The 22,460-nt window shown below is 42.5% G+C and overlaps 1 protein-coding gene across 1 annotated transcript in view; it reads left to right on the top strand.

Moving 5' to 3' along the window:
* Nucleotides 1-3,066: 3,066 nt before the first annotated feature.
* The window catches only part of HEMK1 (HemK methyltransferase family member 1), a 45,851-nt gene continuing 26,457 nt past the window's right edge, over nt 3,067-22,460 (top strand). The window contains exons 1-4 of the mRNA XM_001378717.5: nt 3,067-3,235; nt 7,497-7,809; nt 14,720-14,811; nt 15,844-15,937. Of these exons, the coding sequence (XP_001378754.3) occupies nt 7,573-7,809; nt 14,720-14,811; nt 15,844-15,937 (423 nt within the window). The 5' untranslated portion in view covers nt 3,067-3,235; nt 7,497-7,572. The remainder of the gene's footprint in view (nt 3,236-7,496; nt 7,810-14,719; nt 14,812-15,843; nt 15,938-22,460) is intronic.

The following is a 22,460-nucleotide window of genomic DNA, read 5'->3' as shown; positions in this document are numbered from 1 at the left end:
TGGCAGGACTCTTCCCACTTCCTTTTTACAGTGAGGGCTCACCCCTTTCCTGTGGAAGGTTGGGGTCACCTTACAGGGATATTATGAGGAATGTACTTTAAAAGTGAAATTGGAGTCAGCTAACGCTCTCTCATAGCATCATTATCAATCAATCAACTACCGTTTGTTAAAGGTTAATAAGAGTTTTTGGTTCAGTCCTTTTTCAGTGTGTCTGACTTTTCTTGACCCCATTTGGGGTTTTCTTGGCAAAGACACTAGAACAATTTGTCATTTCCTTCTCCAGCTCATTTTAAAGACAAAGAGGCTGAGGCAAACAGTTAAGTGACTTGCCCAGGGTCACACAGCTAGGATGGATCTAAGATTGGATTTGAACTCAGGAAGATAAATATTCCTAACTACAGACCCCAGAACTCTATCCATTATGCCAACCTACCAGCTCTTAGCAGAGCTGGGATATATGCAAAACAAAAGGAAAAACATTCCCTGCCCTCAGGAGCTTACAATCCATTATCAAATGAGATAAAAATGTAGCAGAGCTGGTCAAACCCTAAAATAATATCAGAACTGTGAGTTGCTGTAGGGTTACCTCAACTCCTGCTCTGCCCAACAGTTCAGTTGCTACTACTGCAATGGAATAGAATGGACAGACAGCTGGCCTCCAAGCCAATAAAGTCCTGCTTCTGTCCTGTCCTGGCCATGTCACCTGCAGCTCTCTGAAGCTCCAAGTTGTGCAGAGGATACTGACCCACATTTCGATGAAAAGTTTCTTCAGCCATGAGAGTCCCAGTGAAGTTACAATCTAGTCTATGCCTCCTAAGAGTGAGACCACCAGCAGCTGGGTAGCAAATAAATAGAGTTCTGAGCCTGGAATCAGGAAGATTCGAGATCAGATTCAACCTTAGATACTTCCTAGCTGTGTGACCTTGGCCAAGCCATTTAGGCTCTGAATTAGTCTCAGTTTTTTCAAGTGCAAAACGGATAATATTAGCAATTACCTCCAAGAGTTGTTGTGAGGATTAAATGAGATAATATTTGTAAAGTGGTACATAGCAGGTGCCTAATAAATGCCTTCCAATAACTTCACTAAAAACAATATGAGGAAATTTTAAATAGATATCATCTCCAAGCTATGAGGGAAAAGAAAGCTTCCAAAATACAGAGATCTAACAGAAGAAATTAAAATCATATGGGGGTAGAGGACAGCTAAGGGACTCAGAGGATAAAGAGCCAGGCCTGGAGACTGGAGGTTCTGGGTTCAAATTTGGCCTCAGACACTTCCTAGCTGTGTGACTGTGGGCAAATCCCTTAACCCCCATTGCCTAGCCCTTACCACTCTTCTGCCTTAGAACCAACACATAGTAATGATTCTAAGATGGAAAGTGAGGGTTTAAAATAAAAATCATGTTGAACCAGGATCAGAAACAATCACTCCTGTCATCCTAGCTGATGCTGGAATTCTCCTGAAGCTACTCCTTCAGAAGATCTCCATAGTTCTTGTTATTTCACTCATGTTCAACTCCTTGTGACCATACTGCCCAAGGGGTTTTCTTGGCAAAGATCCTGGAATGTTTTGCCATTTCCTTCTCCAGTGGATTAAGGCAGAGGTTAAGTGACTTGTCCAAGGTAACTATTACTACACCTAGGAGTCTGGGTTTGAACTCAGGTCTTCCAGAGTCCAGTGCTAGTGATCTATCCACTGACCCACTTAGCTGCCTCCTCCAATACTCTTTCTTATTTGTAAAAAGTCATTATTTTATCTGTCTATCCAAAAATCCTAAAAGAGCATTAAAAGAGTAATAGCAGGATGACTTATCCCTGGATCCTTTCTAACTGATCATTATTGAAAAAAAGGTGAGAAGAATTAGATTCATCATAATAAAATTGTGAGTGGGATCTTTTACCTATCTGGGCAATTGTTTTAGGACTGGTAGCTACATCTAGGAAGTGATTGAGGCTGGGGAAGGAGTTAACCAGCCCCCAGGATGGAAGGTTGTAAGGATGTATGACAAAAGACCAAGGAATTATGTCTAGAAGTTGTTAGCTCTGGATCTGAGCATCATCAGTAAACTCCATGAAAGGTTGATAGGTAAGCACAGTGGATAGAACATGGAGCAGAAGTCTGGAAGGCCTGAATTGAAATTCAGTCCTAAAATACTAGCTCTATGGGGGCAGCTAGGTGACTCCCGTGGATTGAGAGTCAGACTCAGAGATGGGTAGGTCTTGGGTTCAAGTTTGGTCTCAAAGACTTACTAAATGTGAGACCCTGAATAATTCCCATTGCTAAGCCCTCCTGCCTTGAAATCCATACATAGTATTGAGTCTAAGACAGAAGGTAGAAGCTAAAACTATATATTTAGTTATTATGTATAATTAATTATATTAATTAATTATAAATGGTAATTAATATATAAAACATATTTATATACTAGCACGTGATACTGGGCAACTAATTTAACCTCTGTCTGCCTCTATTTCCTCAATTGTAAAATGAGGATAATAACAGTACCTGTCTCCCAGGGTGGTTATAGGGACCAAATGAAATAATATTTGTAAAGCGTTTAGCAGTGCCTGACATAGAATAGGTGTTTAATATAACTGTGTTTTCTTCCCATACCAATGAGGTCACCCTTCAGGGATGCCTAGTAACCTGCTTTTCTTGGGATTTAATTTTCTCTTTCAGTTTCCAGGGGATGCAGAAACACCTCCAGGGGCCAACCGCCGGCATTTCGAAACTATCCATACAGGGGATACTGACATTCCAGATACATACATAGAGGCAGTGAACGCCTAAAAGCAGACACACTAAAGCATTGGCAAGCTCGGACAGCGGAATTCAGAAGCTCTCAGAACTGGTTAGGAAGGGAGCTAATCAGAGTGAGGCAGCAGAGGGAACCCCGGCCAACAGCGCCGGGCTAGATCCCACAGACCACGTGGTCTTTACTCCCCAGAGGGGAGAGCCAGGTGGGAGGAGCCTCGCATCTTGAGGGAGAGAGCGAGGGAGCGGATTGGAAGAGAAAAGAAGGGAGGGAGGGGACTGTTCCGAGCTTGTAGGAGAGGGGAGGAGATCCTATGCCTTGGGGGAGGAGCCACCGCTGGAGCTGCTGCCCTTCCCGGAAGGAAGGAAAGACACTTAGTCTTAGAGATGGCAATGGAAAAGGAGTGGGACTGGAGTCAATGCCCACAGTTCTAGAGAACTCCGAACCTTGGTATCCAGTGCCCAGAGCGGCCTACCCAGGTATGGAGGATTTTTGTTTGATGGATTTCTTTTTCTTTGATAACATTTATTCCTTAATTCCTTAAACTAAAATAATACAATGATTTAATTAGCTATCCTATAAAATATTTAGTCTCCTCAATTCTATTCAACATATATTTTACTGAATGCCTGTGATAGGTCTTTTGGGGGTGTCCTGGTAACTATGAAGCAAATTATTTTTGACCAGGGGAAAGGGAAATGGTAGGAGCACTATTCCATTGGCCAGCATGGATTGCTAGAAGACAAGAAGGTAATTTCTCCTGCAAACTTATCCAGAAAAAGAGGCTCTGATCTCTCTGGAGATGTGATTTCCAAGACACAAATCTCTGAAGACAGAATCTGTTTGTTCTACAAATTAGTGGAGAATAGGGACACTGTCAAGAATGTATATTGGATGTATTATATGATAATATATGTTCAACCTATTTCAGATTACCTGCCTTCTTGGGGAGGAGGGAAAAACAGAATTAGACAGATTTTGGGATATAGCTAATGTGAGAATATATTTATTATAATTTATTATATACCTATAACAAATCATATGTATTATATTATTATATTACAATGATATCTTTTATATTTATAAAACAAATGGTAACTCAAAAAAGAAATAATGCATAATGGTACATACCATAAGCATTAATACTTAATCTTATTGAAATATTTTTTAAAAAACACTTTCCATCTCAGAATCAATATAGTATATTGGTTTCAAGGCAAAAAAGAGGTAAGGGCTAGGACTAGGTAATGGTATTTAAGTGACTTGCCCAGAGTCATACAGCTAGAAAGTGTTTGATACCAAATTTGAACCCTGGACCTACTGTCTCCAGGCCTGGCTCTCAATCCCCTGAGCCACTTAGCTTCCCTCCCCTAAAATATTTTTTTTTTTATGGTTAACTCCACAACTCTCTGTTATCTAAAGAAGTATATCCAGATTCCTTACGCTAATATTCAAGGTCCCAGGTGACCTCCTGAGGACTTGATAAATGAGAGATTTGGAGTAAATAACCTCAAAAATCTCTTATATTCTTTTTAAGTTTATTTTTTAAAATAACATTTTATTTTTTCCAGTTACATGTAAAAATAAACATTTTTTAAAACCCTTACCTTTTGCCTTAGAATCAATCCTGTGTATTTATTCTAAGGCAGAAGAGCAGTAAGAGCTAAGGCAATGGGGGTTATATGATTTGCCTAGGGTCACACAGCTAGGAAGTGTCTGAGAACAGATTTGAACCTACTACCTCCCATCTCTAGGTCTAGCTCTCAAACTGTATATAGGTTATATATGTACAGTCATGCAAAACATATTTCCATATTGGCTATGTTGTAGAAAAAGATACAAAAATAAAATCCACAAAGAAATTAGAATGAGAAATAGTATGCTTCATTCTGCATTCAGACTCTCAGTTCTTTCTCAAAGTGGATAGAATTTTTTGTCATTGTCTTAGATCATTGGATTATTGAGAATAGCTAAATCATCCATAGTTGATCACTGTACAGTATTGCCATTACTGTATCTTGTTCTACTCACTTTGCATCAGTTCATATAGGTCTTTCCAGGTTTTCCCTAAATCACTTTGCTGGTTGGTCATTTCTTATAGCACAATAGTATTTTATCACAATCATATACCACAACTTGTTTAGTCATTCCCCAACTGATGGACATCCCCTCCATTTCCAATTCTTTGTCAACATGGAAAGAGTTGCTATACATTTTTTTTTTTGGCAAATAAGTCCTTTCCCTCCTCCCCTTTTTTATAAAATGTCTTTGAGATACAGATGTAGTAGTGGTATTTTTTAGGAAGACCCTAGGCACATCTGAACCATCCTTTCCCAGGTGGTCCCTAGATTGGAGCCAGTGTCTAAGGCCTTCGGCCCTAGCAGCTCCTCAGACTTTCAAAGGACCCACCAGCCCCTCACCCTCATATTCTGGTCTCTGATTATTAGAATACAGTATCTAACTTGGAATAATAGGCTCAGACAGAATCTGATCAGAAACATCCATAGAATGTCAGAACTAAAGGAGACCTTAGAGAAGGAATTATTAACATTTGTGTGAATCCTGGACCCCATGGACAATCTGCTGAAGCTTAAGGATTCCTTCTCAGAATATAGCTTATATGTACTGTTAAACTTAATTGTGGTTGGACTCTGAATATTATTTATGTATGTGGTCTCCAGGGATTTAATTTCTAAGTCCCAAGATGAATTACTAAAATAAATGGAATTTATGGTAGTTTATTTACAATATTTACAATAGAAGGAAGATATTAAGAAATGAGAGAGAGAGAGAAAGAAAAAAAAACTCCGGCTTCTTCTGATACCAGTTAGAATCTCTAAGCCCCAGTCAGGGGAAGAGAGTCTCAAGAAGATGGGCCTCCAGAAAGGCGGGGTCACTAAGTCAGCTTTTCACTCACCAACGGTGACAGTCTAAAAGAAGTCTGGGTGTCTGCCTTCCAGTCAGTGCCTGAATATCTGAATGAATGTCCGTCTTCCCTTCAGCCCCGAGTGACTGATCTTTCACTCGAAGCCTGGGTGACTGACTGTTTTCTTCAGTCTTTTTTCCCCTCTATTTAAAGATCTTTTTCTCTTGTGTCACCTCCTCTAAATTTTCACATTTACCAATTACAACATATGCTTTTCTCCAGGACTGCCCATTCTTTAGTTCTCACCTTCTTTGGTTAGATTTTCTCCAGGACTGCCCACTCTTTAGTTCTCACCTTCTCTGGTTAGATTATATCTTTTTGGGTTACTTACCACCTTTTTGTGGTTAATTCACCTTTTGTAGTTAGTTAACATCTTTTTGTAGTTAAAATCTAAAAATAGATTGTAGCTTACAATTTTATCTTCACAATAAAGAAAGAACTAAGTATCTTCATTGTTACATATCTTCATTGTTACAATCAGGAAATAGCTAAATCCAGTCTTCACAGTACATAAAATAAAACATATGAGATTGCAAAGAAAACTAAGAAACAAAGTTGTAATTTTTATTTCCTATTCCTATCCAAGGTCATGGATCCCTTGAAATCTATTCATCATACCTTCCACGAACCCCAGATTAACAAACCTATAGCTGATTTAAAGTCTGTGGAGTCTGAAGGAATCACAGAGGCCATCTAATCCAACCCCTTCATTTTAGAGATGACAGTGAAGCTTAGGAAGGTGAAGGGACTTGTCTGTGGTTACACAAATACTAAGCTCAGAGGGAGAATATGAACCCAGATCCTCTTGACTCCAGAGTCAATGCTGTTAGCTCATACCAGAATAACTTCTCTTTGTATAACTTTCTTAAGTTTTGGAAAATACTTTGCATAGAATAATCTCATAAGACAAAGAGCTCTACTTTACAGAAAAGTCAAAGGATGCTGAGATTTCCAGTGATTTTCTCAGATTGATAGAAAGTATCAGAGTAGGGTTTAAACCTAGATTCCACATTTTGACATTACCAAGATACTTCCAGGTTAACATGACAGGATGAACATTTGAAGTCAGATTCTGGGAAATCAAATCTGGGATTCTTTCTCTAATACTCTTCTTCCTTCCTAGGAAAGCCAATCAATCCATTATTTTCAGACTCTTCCCCTTTTCTATGCCACCCAATTAGCTCTAGATCAAGGGGAAGGCTCAGTCTGGCTTAGGGAGACAGGATATGGAAAATAAGAATAAATCATAATAAAATATTTTTATCACCATAATAATAATAAATGCATATTAATAATAATAAATAATAAAAATCTTGAAATGCTCCAAGAAGAATATTATAAACAAGTATGAGCACAGCTGACTATAGATGCAAAGGGCTGGCTATCAAAGGAAGGAGGGATCCTCATGGTGGGAAAGACTTTCTGAGAGAGGTGGGGCTAAGCAGGGCCTAAAAAATGGGCAAGGTTTAGAAAGAAAGACAGCCTGTGAAATGGGAGGATGACAACACCAAGCCCCAACTCTACATTCCATTCATCCAGCATTTATTTATGGAGAATTTTTTCTGTGAAAGGTGTTGTGTACCACAAGTCATGGAAGGAAGATTTCTCTGCTTGTGTGGAAAGGGCTGGGTGTCTGATTCAGAGATAGCTGAAGCAGTCCAGGTGATGAGACCTGGATCAAGATGTTTGGGAGTAAGAGTAGAGTTGGGTGTCTGGGGGAAATGGATGGGGGGCAATGTCCCAGAGGTAGAAGATACAATGAATCTATCAAGTTCTTGTGGGAGGTGATGTCTGTCTCTCTTTCCTGGTCCTAGGTCAACAAAGAATAACTAGCTCTAAGATCCTCAACCTTGGCTGATACTCCATCAACAGACTCTACTCCTCTAAGACATGTGGCTTAGGTTCATGAAGCCGTGGGGCCTCAGACCTAGAGGAGAGAAATGGAAGGGAAGACTCCAGTCGCTTCTTGCTTTGCAGCCACTGAGGCTTGCCAGTGGCTGCAGGCCCCCATCAGTGACAGCAAGAGCTCTGGTCAACCACTGGGCACAGCTATTTGAGGAGAGAGGAGTGCCTGAAGCCCGGGAATCCAGCGAGTACATCGTGGCACATGTACTTGGAGCCAAAACAGTTAAGTTTGCTTCTAAACAGAAGCCAGACCCAGATAATTCCCCCTATCCTCCCCCAGGGACAGAGTGGGAGGGAGAAAGGTCAATACTGGGAGCTGTCTCTTGAGCAGAATTTGTCACTATTCAACAAGCATGTACTCCTGCCAGGAAACTATAAGGTCTTTGGGAGCAGAGACCATTGTGTTTCTATCAGCAGGCCAATAAGCATCTATTTATTAGATGCTTGTACTATTCTAGACACTGCTCCTTGAGGGCAGAGATTGTTCTCAGTTTTGTTTTTCTATCCCTGCCTAATACTTTTTTTTAAACCCTTACCATGCATCAATACTGTGTATGGGTTCCAAGGAGGAAGAACGGGAAGGACTAGGCAATGGGAGTTGAATTTAAACTCAGGTCCTTCTGATTCCACTGTTCCTTATAGTAAAAATTTAATAAAAACTTGTTGAATTGAGCTTTGTACTGACAGGCAGCATCCCTTTAAATAAATCTTTTCCCTCTCCAAGGTCCTCAGTTTCTCTAGCTGTATAATGAAAATGAAAGGGTTGGCATGGATGATTTTTGAGGTCCCATCTGGCCTCAAGTATCTGAGTTTACTGTATACTTGGCATTCTATAACCACTGTGGGATGGAGAAAGAATTTAAGACATGTCCTTGCCCACAAAGAGCTTATAGATTAATTTGGAATTTAGTGGAAAATCATCTCACAGTTAATCCAGGACCTGACCTGACTCTGAAATCATTTTTCATAAAATGTCCAAACAAGGCCCACTTTGCCAAGGGCTTACTCATCAGGAAATATACTAATGTTAACTCCTAGAGTTACTGAATGTTAGAGCAAGAAGGGGCCTTTGGGATCATAGGATCAGAGATTTAAAGCTGGAAGGGACCTTGATGGGGATGAATGATGTTTGATGGGAAACTCAGGGTAGGTGGTATATTAGCTATATGACTCATGGCTCTGGTGTCATCTTGCTAAGTAACTCCTTTTTTACCAGATTTGTGGATGGGGAAATTGACTTCTTAGATTCCGAGGCAAAATTTGAATTCAGATCCTCCTGGTCCTCTTTAGTCCAGTTCCCTATCCATTATGCTGTCTTTTAATCCCTTCTCCACTCCATCACAGTTTTACAGAGGAGTAAACGGCAAGGAGCAGAGCTGAGTTTAGAACCCAGAGTCCCCTAATTCCAAATCTTTGTGTTCTTCTTAGTGCTTCTCATATAGAAATATAGGAAGTCCTGTGGCCCTTTCATCAGCCCAGGATTCTGGCTCTGCTAAGTATGGTTCCATCCTTGCCCCGTTTTGAATTATGGGCCTCTTGAGTAGTCTGTGATCCCTCCCAGAAGCATGTTTTCAATTGCATAAAATAAAATATGTAAGATTGCAAAAAGTTCAGTTTTATTGAAATGTAATCATCAAAGTATTTTTTAAAAGACAAGTTCAAGAACCCTTGGTTTGGAAGAAGCTAGGACCAATTTCCTCAAGGGTTTATGAATAAGTTCTAAACTCCCTTATCACCCAACTGATTATCTCCTGTGAAATATAAGGAATATACGTTTTTTATTTAATTTAACAAATATTTATCAATTATCCTGAACTTATTTATACTTCTGATCTTTATTACTTAGTTATAGACCCTCAGAGCTCATAGAGACTTGAATGGTCATGCTATCTGAGCTTTATCCAAAGCAGGAATTCCATCTGCAGCATCACCCATCCTGTGTCTAATAGAAAGTCTTTTCTATCCTCAGCTAACATATTTACCTACTACCATCCACTGTTCCTAGGGGGATGCTAGGGGATGAAGTGTCCAAAGTGCCAACTTCTCTTCTTGAGTTCAAATCCAACCTTGGACATTTACTAATTGTGTGACCCTGAGCAAGTCATTTAACCTCTCTCTGCCTTCATTTCCTCAACTGGAAATTAATAGCACTTACCTCCCAGGATTGTGGTGAGGAACCAGTGAAATAATATTTGCAAAGCACTGACAATAGTGGGCACCATATAAATGTTGATGCCCACGCCCGTTAGGTACACACTGTATTTAGAGCACCATATTAGACTGCGAAGGAGATGCTAAGTTTAGATTAGGGTTATTATTCCCATCCTCCATTAAGTACACACTGTCTTTAGAACACTGCATTAGGCAAGAGTGGAGATGCTAAGTTTAGATAAAGGACGGGCCATGCCCTAACGGATGTCACTAGTCTAATAGAGAGATGAGACACCAATATTGATAACTGCAATACGCAATAAGAGAGGGCCTATACATTAGGTAGACACAAAGATGTGCTGGATTGGGGGAGAGGGATAGTTATCAGCACTGGGAGGAGGTAATTGAGTTGGGCTTTGATGGAACGATAAAAATTGCCTAACTCATGGCCTGCCTGCATCTTCTCCAGGCTCCATACTCCTGGCTCTTTCTTTTTTCTTTTTTTCTGTGTGACCCTGGGTAAGTCACTTAACACCATTACCTATCCCTTATTACTCCTGTCTTGGAACCAATACACAGTATTAATTCTAAGATGGAAGGTAAAGGTTAAAAAAAAAGAATCGATACTAAGTATCAGGTCTTTGGCAGAAGAGTGGTAAGGAGTTAAGCTAAGAAGGTCTGAGGTTAAATTTGAACCCAGGACCTTTTAATCTCTGACTTTGGCTCTCTTCTCCACTGAACCACCTAGCTGCTCCTGGCTCCTTCTTTAAATGCAACATCCCTCAGTAGAGAATAAGTTCTTTTGAGGACTTTAGGGACAGGTACTTTTTTTTTAGTGGGTCCTCAATTTTCTATACTAATTAGGCACCCCATAATTGGACTCTCCCAAATCTTCTAGATAACATCAGTACATTTGCAGCCCACTATATAAAATGTTCCTTCCTTTCTCTGGTCCCCTATGGATCTCTTTGAAGCTTTATGACAAAGCCCCAGGTTTTTATCTCTGGGGTGGATGGGGGAAGCCCTGGCTCCTGTATTCTCCTGTATCCTTAGGAAGATGCATAGACTTTTAACTCCCTCCCCCTTCTTGGCCTGTCTGTCCAGAGTAGGATTTTTTTTTCCAGTATGTCCTCATGGACTTTCTCTCTCTTTGCTAGCCTCTGTTGCCCTTCTCTCAACCTCCCCCAGTTCTGCTGCCCTTTTAAGCTACGTGATGCTTTCTGGCAAAAAACTCTTCTGCTGGAAGGGTGTAAACCAGTTCCTTCAGCTCATTAGCAACTAATCACCCTGCTGACTCAGAATGAGATTGAATTTAAGCACCTTTTCTGCTCAGGACCCTTATCTGTCTGCTGGAGATATGAAATAAAACACTCTCTGCTGTTCTGTGCTGGCTCCCTCTGAGGCAGTTACAGGTAGAGCTAAGCCGGAGCAGCCTCTGCCCTGCCAGAGTGTTTGCCTTGGGGAGTCCTTCCCCTCCAGCCTGCCTGCCAGTTCTTCTTAACCTTCCTGGATACATTAGCTCTCTTGGCCCATGGCTGCTCCTATTGCTTGGATAAACAGAGTGCCACTGACCACACTCCTTCCCATAAAACGGAGAGTCACTGGACTTTGCTATTGGCTCAGGAAGATCTGCCTTCAAATTCAGCCTCTTATTAGCTGTGAGATCCTGGGCAAGTCACTTAATTCTTTTTGAGCTGGAGAAGGAAATGGAAAAGCATTCTAGTGTCTTTGCCAAGAAAACCAAAGAGTTGGACGGGACTGAAATAACTATAAAAACAAGGGACTATGTTGGGCAAAAGGGAGTGGAGATGGGAAGGCTTTGGAGGAGATGTTGCCTGAGCTGGGCTTTAAAAGAAGAGGCAGATCTCAGTAGGTGGGCTTGGAGGAGGAGACCCATCCAGATGGGGGCCACAGAATAAATAGCATGGAGTGGGGAAAGGGGAAGAAGAGATAGGAATATTGAATGGTCCCATTTGGCTTGGTGACAGGGACACTTGTGCCTTAGGAAGATGGTTTTGTCAGTTATGTGGAGATTGGTATGAAGACAGGGAAAAATTGGAGATAACAATAACAATAGCTAACATTTATATAGCACTTACTATGTGCCAGACATTCTGCTAAATACTTAACAATTATCTCTCAATCCAACAGCAATCCTAGGAGATAGAGGCTTTTTTTTTTCATTTTTAAGTTTTTGGTAGGAGCTATTCTTATATCCATTTTACAGACCAGCAAACTGAGGCAAGCTGTGATTAATGACTTGCCTAAAGTTACAAGGCATGGGGAAAAAGCATTTAGGAGGCTATTACTTTAGCCTAGGCAAGAGGAGGCTGAAGAAGTGAGAGTGATGAGAAGGAATACACTTTCTAGCCACCTCCACCACTTAGAGTTCTTCAAGGCTCAATTCATGTCCCAGCTCTCATGGGAAGCCCTTCCTGATCCCCTTGGTCATTTTTCTCCTCTTCCTGAAATTATGTATATATTATCTTTTTACCTCTTCTATCTATCTTCCCCCCAATAGAATGGAAGCCCCTTGAAGGGAAAGACTGCTTTTCAGTTTGTCTTTATATCCCCAATGCCTAGGAGCATGCTTTATACTTAAAAGTAGGACTTTAATAAATACACTTACCAACATAGTTCATTGTGGCAGGCTATTTTTCTTCCTATTTTCAGTTTTGATTTTGGTTGCTATAGCAATACTAGTAGTAGTAGTAGTAGTAGTAGTAGTAGTAGTAGTAGTAGTTGTTGTTGTTGTAGTAGTAACAAAATGGTCAGTTGTGTCCTACTCTCTATGACCTCATTTGAGGTTTTCTTGGCAAAGATAATGGAGTAGTTCACCATTTCCTTCTCCAGTTTATTTTACAGATAAGGAAATTGAGGCACACAAAGTTAGGTGGCTGGCCCAGGGTTACACAACTAGTAAGTGTCTGAGGCTGGATTTGAACTCATGAGGATGAGTTCCTGATTCCACCCCCAGTGCTCTATCTTCTGAGCCACTTAGCTGACCTTGCAGGGAAAGAACCAGTTATAGCAATAGAAGGGATTGTCTCACCTGGGAGTTCCTTGTACCAGTGAAGCCACAGGTCTATTATCTGCCCCTGTATTAAATTTAAAACCGTAGTATCAACACCATTTGCCTTGTCTATATCCACTTCTGAACCCTTTCTGTTAACTTTGGTGATTTAAAATTTTTTCCATTAACATACTTTCCGCCTCCCTTTTTTGTATTATTTACCCCCTACTCAAACTCCCCCACATCCCATCCCTGCCCCGCCCCTCCGGAAAGAAAAAGGACTCTCTTGTAACAAAGAAGTCAAATCACACGCATGTTGGCTGTATTGGAAAGTGTACGCATGTTCCCTTTTAGCAGAGCACTCAACCTCCAGGGCCAACTTTTACGACTTCTACCTCCCATTCATTCATTCCAGAAGCTTTTATGAAGCCTCTGCTGGGTACCAAACATCAGGAATGCTAGGGGCAGGGGGAGTCTAGATAAGAAAGGGTTTCTGCTCTTGTGGAAATCATAGTCTCACCCCATTGAGAAGGCAAGTGAGACATCAGGTATTCATGTGAAATCATGTAAAACACATTTTCATACTTATAACAACTTAATAAAGAAAGTTAGGCTTGTTCTTCCTGCTTACACTTCCATTTTTGCTTGTCAGAATTCTACTCACCTTTCAGGCTCAGATCATTGTCACATTTTTTTTTAACCTTTACCTTCCATCTTAGAATCAATACTTTGTATTGGTTACAAGGCAGAAGAGTGGGAAGAGATAGGCAATGGGGGTTAAATGACTTACCCAGAATCATACAGCAAGGAAGTATCTCAGGTCAGATTTGAACCCAAGATCTCCCATCTCAAGGCCTGGTTCTAGTTGCCAGTTCTTTCAGGAAGCCTTTCCTGTTTGCCTTTTCCCACCTATTATCTCCATGGCCCTTCCTTTATAACCTCTTAAGCCAATAGCCACCATCTTTTGTGTGTGTGCCTTAGACTATAGGTTCCTTGAGGCCAGTATAGACAACACATCTCTGCAGTCCCACACCACCAGCCCAGGGCCCTGCAGATAGTAGGAGCCTGGGTATTTATGGACTGACTGTGTAACCTCACACAGACCCCTTCTACTTCTCTGGGGCTCAGAGGTTTTAGCTAGAAACAATTTTTGAGATAATTCAGCAGAAACTGTTCTTTTTCCAAAAGAGGATGTCTGCTCCCCTCCAAAAAGTGTGTGTGTGTGGGGGTTATTGCCTATAGATAGTAGATGACCAGGATTCAAACTCACAACCTTTGATGCCAAATATCCAGCGCTCTTTTCACTGCCTTTCTTTACCCTGTGAAGTAGTTTCTTGAGGTTTATTTTGTATTGTCCAGCCTCTGTGTTTGGGATACTAAGGCTGAATCACATAGAGGGGATGGATGACCCCTGGAAACTTGCCTTGGTTCTATCCCTTGGGAGCAGGGAGAGAGTAATAGAGGAAAGAAGTCAGTTGTTCTCAAGTTGAAGTAAAGGAGACAGCCTGGACTTTCACCTGGGTAGCTGGAAGCTGGAAGCCATGAGAATTGGGAGGCACAAAGCCCCATTCTCTGGGCATCTATTCTCTTGCTCTCTTGCCCCACCAGCAAGACTCCAGTTCAGGCATCAGTCTTCCCTCTCTGCCCAGGCATGAGTTTCTGGATCCTGGAAGCCTCTGAGAAGCTGGGGCTTGACTTAGGGTCATAAAGTTAGAACTCCAATCCCCTCATTCTACAGATGAAGAAACTGAGGCCGAGAAAGATCAAGTGGCTTGATAAGGATCCCAGAGCTTAAAGTCTGTGTCCAGACCATCTAGGGGAATGGGCCTACATTTGGTTTGGGAGGATTCTCAGGAGTGGTTCCAGCTTTTGCTGCTACTAAGCCACCATCTTGGCTCCACTCCTTGGGCATACATTGGACTGGGAGCCCAGAGCATGCAGCTCAACTCAGAGTTGTTTGGTGGTTAGTTTCAGAGCTTGTCGGCCAGCCAGAGATGTGCCCCCATCACTGACCTACAGCAGGAGCAGATTGGAGAGCTGTGTACACGCAGGCTTCAAAGGTGAGATCCAGCCAGTCAAGCCCATCACCTTACTTCTCTCCTTCCCGAGCCTTGCCTTCCTATTTCTCCCTCTCAGTGACTCCAGGCTTCTGTCCTTTTGCTATGTCCAATTTCCTCTATCTTTACTTCTGTCCTAGCCTGGTCAAGGCCAGGGGAATTGGTAAAGCAAGTCCCTAGGAGAGTCCCTGATCTGACTGGGGAGACACAACCCTGCCCTGAAGGAACCCTTGATCTTTATTAGGGGGCCCTATTTTGGGAGGAGGAAAGGAGACACCTGTCTAAAACCTCCATCAGAACATTATTCCTCTGGTATTGACGTCCATGATGATTATATATTGAGAGACTTCCTTCTGGCTAAGAAAATATTAATTAGGCGAGCAATAACCAATAAGTTAATTGATCAGTGCTCTCTCTCAGTGATCAGAGACCCCTGAAAGAAAACCTTGTGGATCTTTGAATAAAATTTTGGAAGCTCATTATTCAACCCTCTCTTAGACATCCCAAGACATCTGTAATTGGTGAGCAACCAATGAAGAAGTAATCCATTATTCTCCCAGTCCCTCCTCCATTCCTTGGTGAATGATAGAAAATCACATGTCCCAAGTCTATGATCAGATCCCATTTGGGTAAGCATGACATTCTCCATTCACCCCAATGGACAGTCAAGGACTCTGTTCTGCTGCTTGCAGATACACCTAGCCTAAGCTGGTTTTTATTTACTGGGCAAGATAGAACCCATAATATCACTTTTCATGTCACCCTAAAATGGGAGATACTCTAGGGTGGAAGTATTCCTTGAATTTGCCAGGGACAAAGGAATGAGTAAAGCGATCTGAGGGATAAACCTGGGCCTTCATTTAAAACTCAGAAATAGAAATGATTCAATATATTGGAATTAAATCTTCTCACCCTCTTTGGGGTTGATAGCTACATGGGTGTGCCTGGGTCTTCGGCCAGGTCATTGACTTCTGGAGATCCTTAGTTTTGGAGTGGGATGAGATGGGCCAGATCTTTAGGATGTTTCTCTTATAGGATGCCTGTGCAGTATGTCATCGGTGAATGGGATTTCCAAGGCCTTACTCTCAAGATGACGCCTCCAGTCTTCATCCCACGACCTGAGACAGAGGTAGGAAAGCTGCCCGTAGCAATGGAGTGTGGTTATGGATGGTCACGCTAATGTCACTAATTCTAGGGGCTCATTATCTGCAGTGTGCAAAGCCATGAGCCAGACTGATGTTAAAAGGTTTGCAAGGATGAGTAAAACATGGTTTCCCATCCCCTGGGAGCCCACAGTCTAGAAGAAGAGATAAACTACATATTTCATAGTCCCTAGGCGTCTACACCAAGTGATAATATTAGGTGTTATAGCTTCTATTTCGAGGGAAAGAAATAATCCTTTATTTATTAAAAATCCTTACCTTCTCTCAGAATTGATACTAAGTACTGATTCTGAGGCAGTAGGGGCTAGGCAGTTGGGGTGATGTGACTTGCCCAGGGTCATACAGGGTCTGAGATCAGATTTGAACTTAAATCTTCCTAGGCCTGATACTCAATCCAATGCACCACCTAGCAGTCCCTCTGTATCTTAGTTTTTTTCATAATTATATATAAATATATGATAACATATCATAAATAGTATCCATGATTTACTCCTCCATCTCCTTGTCTCTGAGATCCTTGCTGACAGAGACTGGACCTTCTTCATCTTTGTCTCCCTGTTAATGCCAACATAGACCTTGTCTTATACCTGAGGCACCTAAGGGGTGCCATAATGCACAGAATGCCAGGCCTGGAGTCAGGAGGACTAGAGTTCAAATCCAGCCTCAGACACTTACTCTGTGACCTTAGACAAGTGACTTAACTCATGCCTGCCTTAGTTTCCTCAACTGCAAAATGGGGATAATAATAGTGTCAGATTCAAAGGGTTATTTTGAGAATCAGAAGTGCTGAATACAGCACTCGGCACATAGTATATGCGTAATAAATGCTTATCCCCTTCCCTTCCTCATACTGGCCTCCATGCTCATTGACTGACTTCGAGTCCTACACATGATGCTCAGTAAATATATATTGAGGCTATCTGGGAGGATAAAGATGATGCTCCTCCCTCTCCCAATCACAGTGCATTTAGTTCAATTCAGCAAATGTTTATTAACTTCCTGCTACCTACAAGGAATGCAACATCAAAAGAAAAATAGACCTGGCTCTCCAGGAACTTATATTTTGTTGGAGTGGGGACCCACAGATAAGTAAATAAAATTACAGAGAAAATAGTTCCAAGGGCAGCAAACATTAACCAGTGGGGAAGTGGGGGGCCAGAGTCAGCATAACCACTGGGGTGAGGGGGTAGAGTCAGAGACATCATTAACAGCTGGGGTGTTCAGAGGCAATATGAACCACTGGAAGGTGTTCCTTCCTATAGGAGATGGCACTTGACCTGAGCCTTGAAGGGAGCAATGAATTCTAAGAGACCTTGGAGACAAGAGGAAGGTTGAGTTTGCCAGACACATTGCATCAATTGTACAAAGACTTGGTGGGTGGAGATGGGATGCCATGAGAAGTAACTAGGGGGCCAATTTTTGACCAGAACAAAGGATTCTAGAAAGGAAATAAGATTTGAGTGGGAATTAGATGGTAGAGAGCTTAACAAACCAGGCTGAGAAGTTAAGATCCTAACGATCATGGGGAAGCACTTAGGATTCTGAAGAAAGAGAAGTCATTTGGTCATATCTGTTATAGGGGGATCAATATTTGGCAGTTGTGTGGGAAAAGGGTTGGAGATGGGAAAATCTGGATGAGATTTGAATTAGGAGGCTCTTGCCATAGGGAGAGGTGATGAGAGTCCGATCTAGGTTATCATCATTCAAGAGGATCCAGAAATGATGGTGGATCTCCATCCTAGGAGTGATAGTGTTTGACATGGGCTTTAAAAATGGATAGAGGGGGCAGCTGGGTAGCTCAGTGGATTGAGAACCAGGCTTAGAGACGGGAGGTCCTAGGTTAAAATCTGGCCTCAGCCACTTCCTAGCTGTGTGACCCTGGGCAAGTCACTTGACCCCCATTGCCTAGCCCTTGCCACTCTTCTGCCTTGGAGCCAATACACAGTATTGACTCCAAGATGGAAGGTAAGGGTTTAAAAAAAATGGATAGAGGTGGGGTGGAGTGGCCAGCTAGGTGGCTCAGTGGATTGAGAGCTAGACCTACAGATGGAAGGTCTTGAGTTCAAATTTAACCTCAGACACTTCCTAGCTGTATGACCTTAGGCAAGTCACTTAACCACCATTGCCTGGCCCTTACCTCTCTTCTGCCTTGGAACTAGTACATAGAATTGATTAGATAGAAGGTAAGGGTTTTTTAAATAAAAAATAAATTTTAAATGGATAAGAATTCAAAGGGTAAATAGCATAAGCATTCTAGGGTTTGGGACAGGGCATGTTCAGGGTACAGAGAGCTTTCCCATTAGTCTGGGATAGAATATGGGGAAGGTAGCAGTAACTACTGGGAGGGGAATAACACCATATTGTGGTGGGCCTTGAACACAAATAGCACCGTTTGTACCTTACTCAGAAGACAATAGGTAGCCATGCAAGGATTTGAACAAAGGAATGACATGACTGATCTGTGCATAAAGAAGATAATTCTGGCCAAGTAAATAAGGAGTGGAGGGGTGGACGAACTGGCAAGGTAGAGGCAGGAAGCCCTACTAGTTATTGTAACAATCCAAGCACGAGTTTTTAGGGCTTCTACTTTGGTAGTCTCAGTGGGCATAGAGTAGTGTAGTGGGGTGGAATGGGTACCTGCTTCAGAGCGAACTTGGTCCAAGTTCAAATCCTGACCTCACTGTGTGCTGCCCCTTATCAAGCATTCACCTCTAGACTTGAGTTTCCCAATCTGTAAAATAAGGGGTTTGTACTAGGTCACCTTTCACCTTTTAATCAATAATCCTACCGTATGTTTCTAATCATAGGATTATGGATCAAGAGATCTCAGAGGCCACCTTATTCATTTTATAGTTGAAGAAATTATGACTTCGGGGCAGCTAGATAGCACACAGTAGATAGAGCAGCGGCTGGGTTCAAATCTGGCCTCATAGACTTTCTAGCTCTGTGGCTGTGAGCAAGTCACTTAATCCCAATTGCCTAATTTATGCCACTCTTTTGTCTTAGAATTGATACTAAGACAGAAAGTAAGAACTTAAAAAAAGAAGAGAAATCAAGGCTTCAGAAAGTTAAGGGACTTGCCCACGCTCACACAGATAGCAAATATCAAAAGTGGATCTAAACCGAGAGGCTTGTCGAAAGCAGAAAGACTGGAGAAATGCCATCAGAGTGGAAAGGATAGGATTTGCAGACTGTACTTGGCAAATGAAGGGTCAGAAAGATGAGGCCAAGGCTTTGAACATCAGGACTAAAGTTCTCTACAAGCACCTCTGAGATTTAAAATGCTGTGATCGGAGGCTACATCCTCAATGTCTATGGTTGAGACAGGAGAGATTTGTAGGAGAAAACCCCAAAGTGGGTCAAGAAGAATTGACTCACGGACACAACTGAACCCACAGAAGCACAGGACCTGAAACATTGTCTGGGAAAGCAGGGTCGATGATGACGATGGGCCACCAGAAGAGGGCACTCTGGCCCCATCCATTCAGCTGCCAAATTCAAGAAGGGATGTTTTGACTTCTAGGAATTATTTTTCTTTGGTTTACTTATTAAACCCTTATTGAAAGCTGGGCAGACTGAGAAAAGTAGGAGGGGTTCGGACTGTGAAAAGAGGGGGACGTGACCGCACCAGGACAGTGAAAGGGGTAGGAGTCTCTCTACTTCTGGGCAGATGGATATAGTCAATTAAATCAATTAAAGTGCTGCTCTGTATATTAGCAATCTTGGGGAAATATTAATAACCTTAGCTCCCATCTCTCTAGCAATTCATATTTCATAAGTGCATCCCCATTACAGCTCTAGGAAGACAACTCATCACAACTCTAGGAAAATCCCCAGGCAACTGGTGCTCTGGAACTTGCCCCAAACCTAAAAAGGCACCAAAACTAGGTGCTGCTTCTCAGGTTCTTTCCACCCTCCCCTGGGCCCTTTTTGTGTCAATGTGTAGACGATTCCTAAGGACATGAAGCACCCACCTTCCACTGAGGTCATCCCCAGTCATGGATTGACCAAGTAGAATGAGGCAACCCTGATTATCCTGACCTGGCCAGGAAGACTGACGCATAGAAATGGCCCCTTTCCCTCCATGGCAGGGGAAGGGGTGTTGAGAAACAACCTCTGGGGAAGGGAACATGATGTCATGGAAAGAGTGCTGGGTTTTGAAGTTAAAAGCCTGCTTTGAGGCTTAGGTTGGCTGCTCACTCCCTGTGCGACCTTGGACAGATCATCTAATCTTTGTGAGTCTATTTCCTCATCCGTAAAATGAGGGCATTGGACTAGAGCTTCTAGCTCTAAGCTGGGTGACCCCAAGTGTCAGGCCCCTTTCCAGCCTCCCCAACTTTTCACATTTCCTGGGAGAATTTTATGGGAATTAGCCCTTTTCTTCATTTTGTGACCCTCAGGAGGCCTCTTTATGGCCTTAGTTCTAGTCTCCCTGAGGATTAAGATGAACACTAGCTGGAAAGCCCAGGAGATCACGGACAAGAGATATCACAACAACACAGTAGGAAGAGCTCAGACCTGGCCATTGGAGTTTGAGTCTGGGCTCCTCTTGTTACTCCCTGTGAGACCATGTGCAAATCAATTTATTTCCCTGGCCTCAGTTTCCTCACTTGCAAAATCTGTGGTCCTCTTGGGAAAGTCTCTGGCACCTCTGGGGTCTTTCTTTTTGACTAGCAGTTATCAGAGGAAGAAGAGGCCAAGGCAGGGCAGAGCTGGGCTGGGGCCAGACAGGGCAGTCCCCAGAGCATTAGGTTCTAGGAATGTGTGTTTCTGGAAAAAGCCTCTCACACAAACATTCCCTGGAAGAGCTGGGTGAGGGACAGAGAAATGTGAAATGGACAAAATTCAGGTCTTCTCCTTCCCTTTCCCAGGCCTTACCTCTTCTTTCTCCTCAAGGATCATTGAAAATTGGAGCTGAAGGGACCTTGGAAGGTCACTTAGGCTTTCTGCTTTCTTTATTTTACAAAGGCTTCTGGGGGAAAAGATACGTCCACATTCACACAGGTAGTAACTAGCAGAAAGACCCAAACCCAGGTCTTCTTAGAGTCAAGATCAGAGTAGCATAGGTTTATAGCTGGAAGGGAGCTTGGAGAGCATCGAATATAGCCAAGGAAACTGAGGCAAGGAGATATTAAATGACTTGTCCAAACTCATACAGCTAGTAGCTATGGCAGAATTTCAACCTAGACCTTCCTGGTTCATTTCCAGTGTTTTATCCATTATACAGTGTTGTCTGGAACTCCTAGCTTGGTTTGCTGGATCTATGCTATATTAACCTTCCTTCCCATTCAAAGATGGAGGAGAGGGTTAAGCTTCCCACTTTATTTGGGATGTTTTAGCACAGATCCCCAATTCTCACATGTATATTTGGGAAAAAACCAAATGTATGTGTGTGTGTGCAACTGAATGGCTTAGTGGATAGAGATCCAGGTGCAGAGATGGGGGTCCTGGGTTTAAATTTGGCCTCAGAAACTTCCTAGCTGAGTGACCCTTGGCAAGTCACTTAACCCTGATTACCTAGCCCTTATTGCTCTTCTGCCTTGGAACTGATACCAATTCTAAGGCAAAAGGTAAGGGTTTAAAAAAAAAGCCAAATGGGGTTGGGGAGTGGGGGAGTTCTCTCTTTTTATTCCCTATTCTTCCTTAGTTTTGGTTGCTATAGAAACTTAAAATGTGTGAAGGAGACTTATCTACTAGGGTACGACTGGTTCTCCATACTTAAAATGTCTCAGATGGTTTGTTATTTCCCCCCACTATAGAGATGAAGAAGTTGAGGCCCACAATAGGACACATCAAATTGGATCAGAGCCAGAACCAGCCCATCTTTCCATATCCTTCCCCTCATTTGATCTTTAAAAGAGGAGGCAGGGTAGGAATTGTTTTTCCTGAGGCCTGGAGACAGGGAGGCCACTTCCTCTGTTGTCTGGAGGTACTGGTGGTGGAACAGGGTCTAGAGGTCAGTCTATAACAGCAGGGATGGTTTGGGGTTGTCAGGGTTTGGTAATGAGGACCCCTTCCTTTTCCTATGTGAGCACAGTAAGGACCTTCCTCCAGATCAGGATAGAATTCACCTGTATGGCTTGCTCTTTCTCCTGCCATCATTACTGTCCTCTGAGGAATTTAATTCCTCTACAACACCTGGGACCAGATCCCAGCCCTGAATTTGGCCTCATTAGTCTTGGGTTCAAAGCCTGGCTCTACTTCTAACTGCTACAGTCAAATTGTAACCATGTCCCTTCCCCTGTCCAGACCTCAGTTTCCTCCTTTGTTAAATGCAAGAGGTAGACTCGATGATTCCTAATTCCCCTTTCTATAGTCAAAGTAAGCTGGAAGATTTCTCTTTTGCCCTAGACATGACTTCTGCTTTTGGAGCCTGGCTGGCTGGCTGCTGTGCACCATCCGTGTCCCAAATACATCTGGGCTGGCCAGGCAAAGACATGCAAGCAGCCAGCAGGGTGGAGGCATGGGTGGGGGTGGGGATGGGGGCAT

The sequence above is a fragment of the Monodelphis domestica genome, chromosome 7 (assembly GCF_027887165.1).
Source record: "Monodelphis domestica isolate mMonDom1 chromosome 7, mMonDom1.pri, whole genome shotgun sequence".
NCBI classification, from domain to species: domain Eukaryota; kingdom Metazoa; phylum Chordata; class Mammalia; order Didelphimorphia; family Didelphidae; genus Monodelphis; species Monodelphis domestica.
Note: the sequence above shows the minus strand (reverse complement) of the source record. Positions and strands in the feature narration are given on the sequence as shown.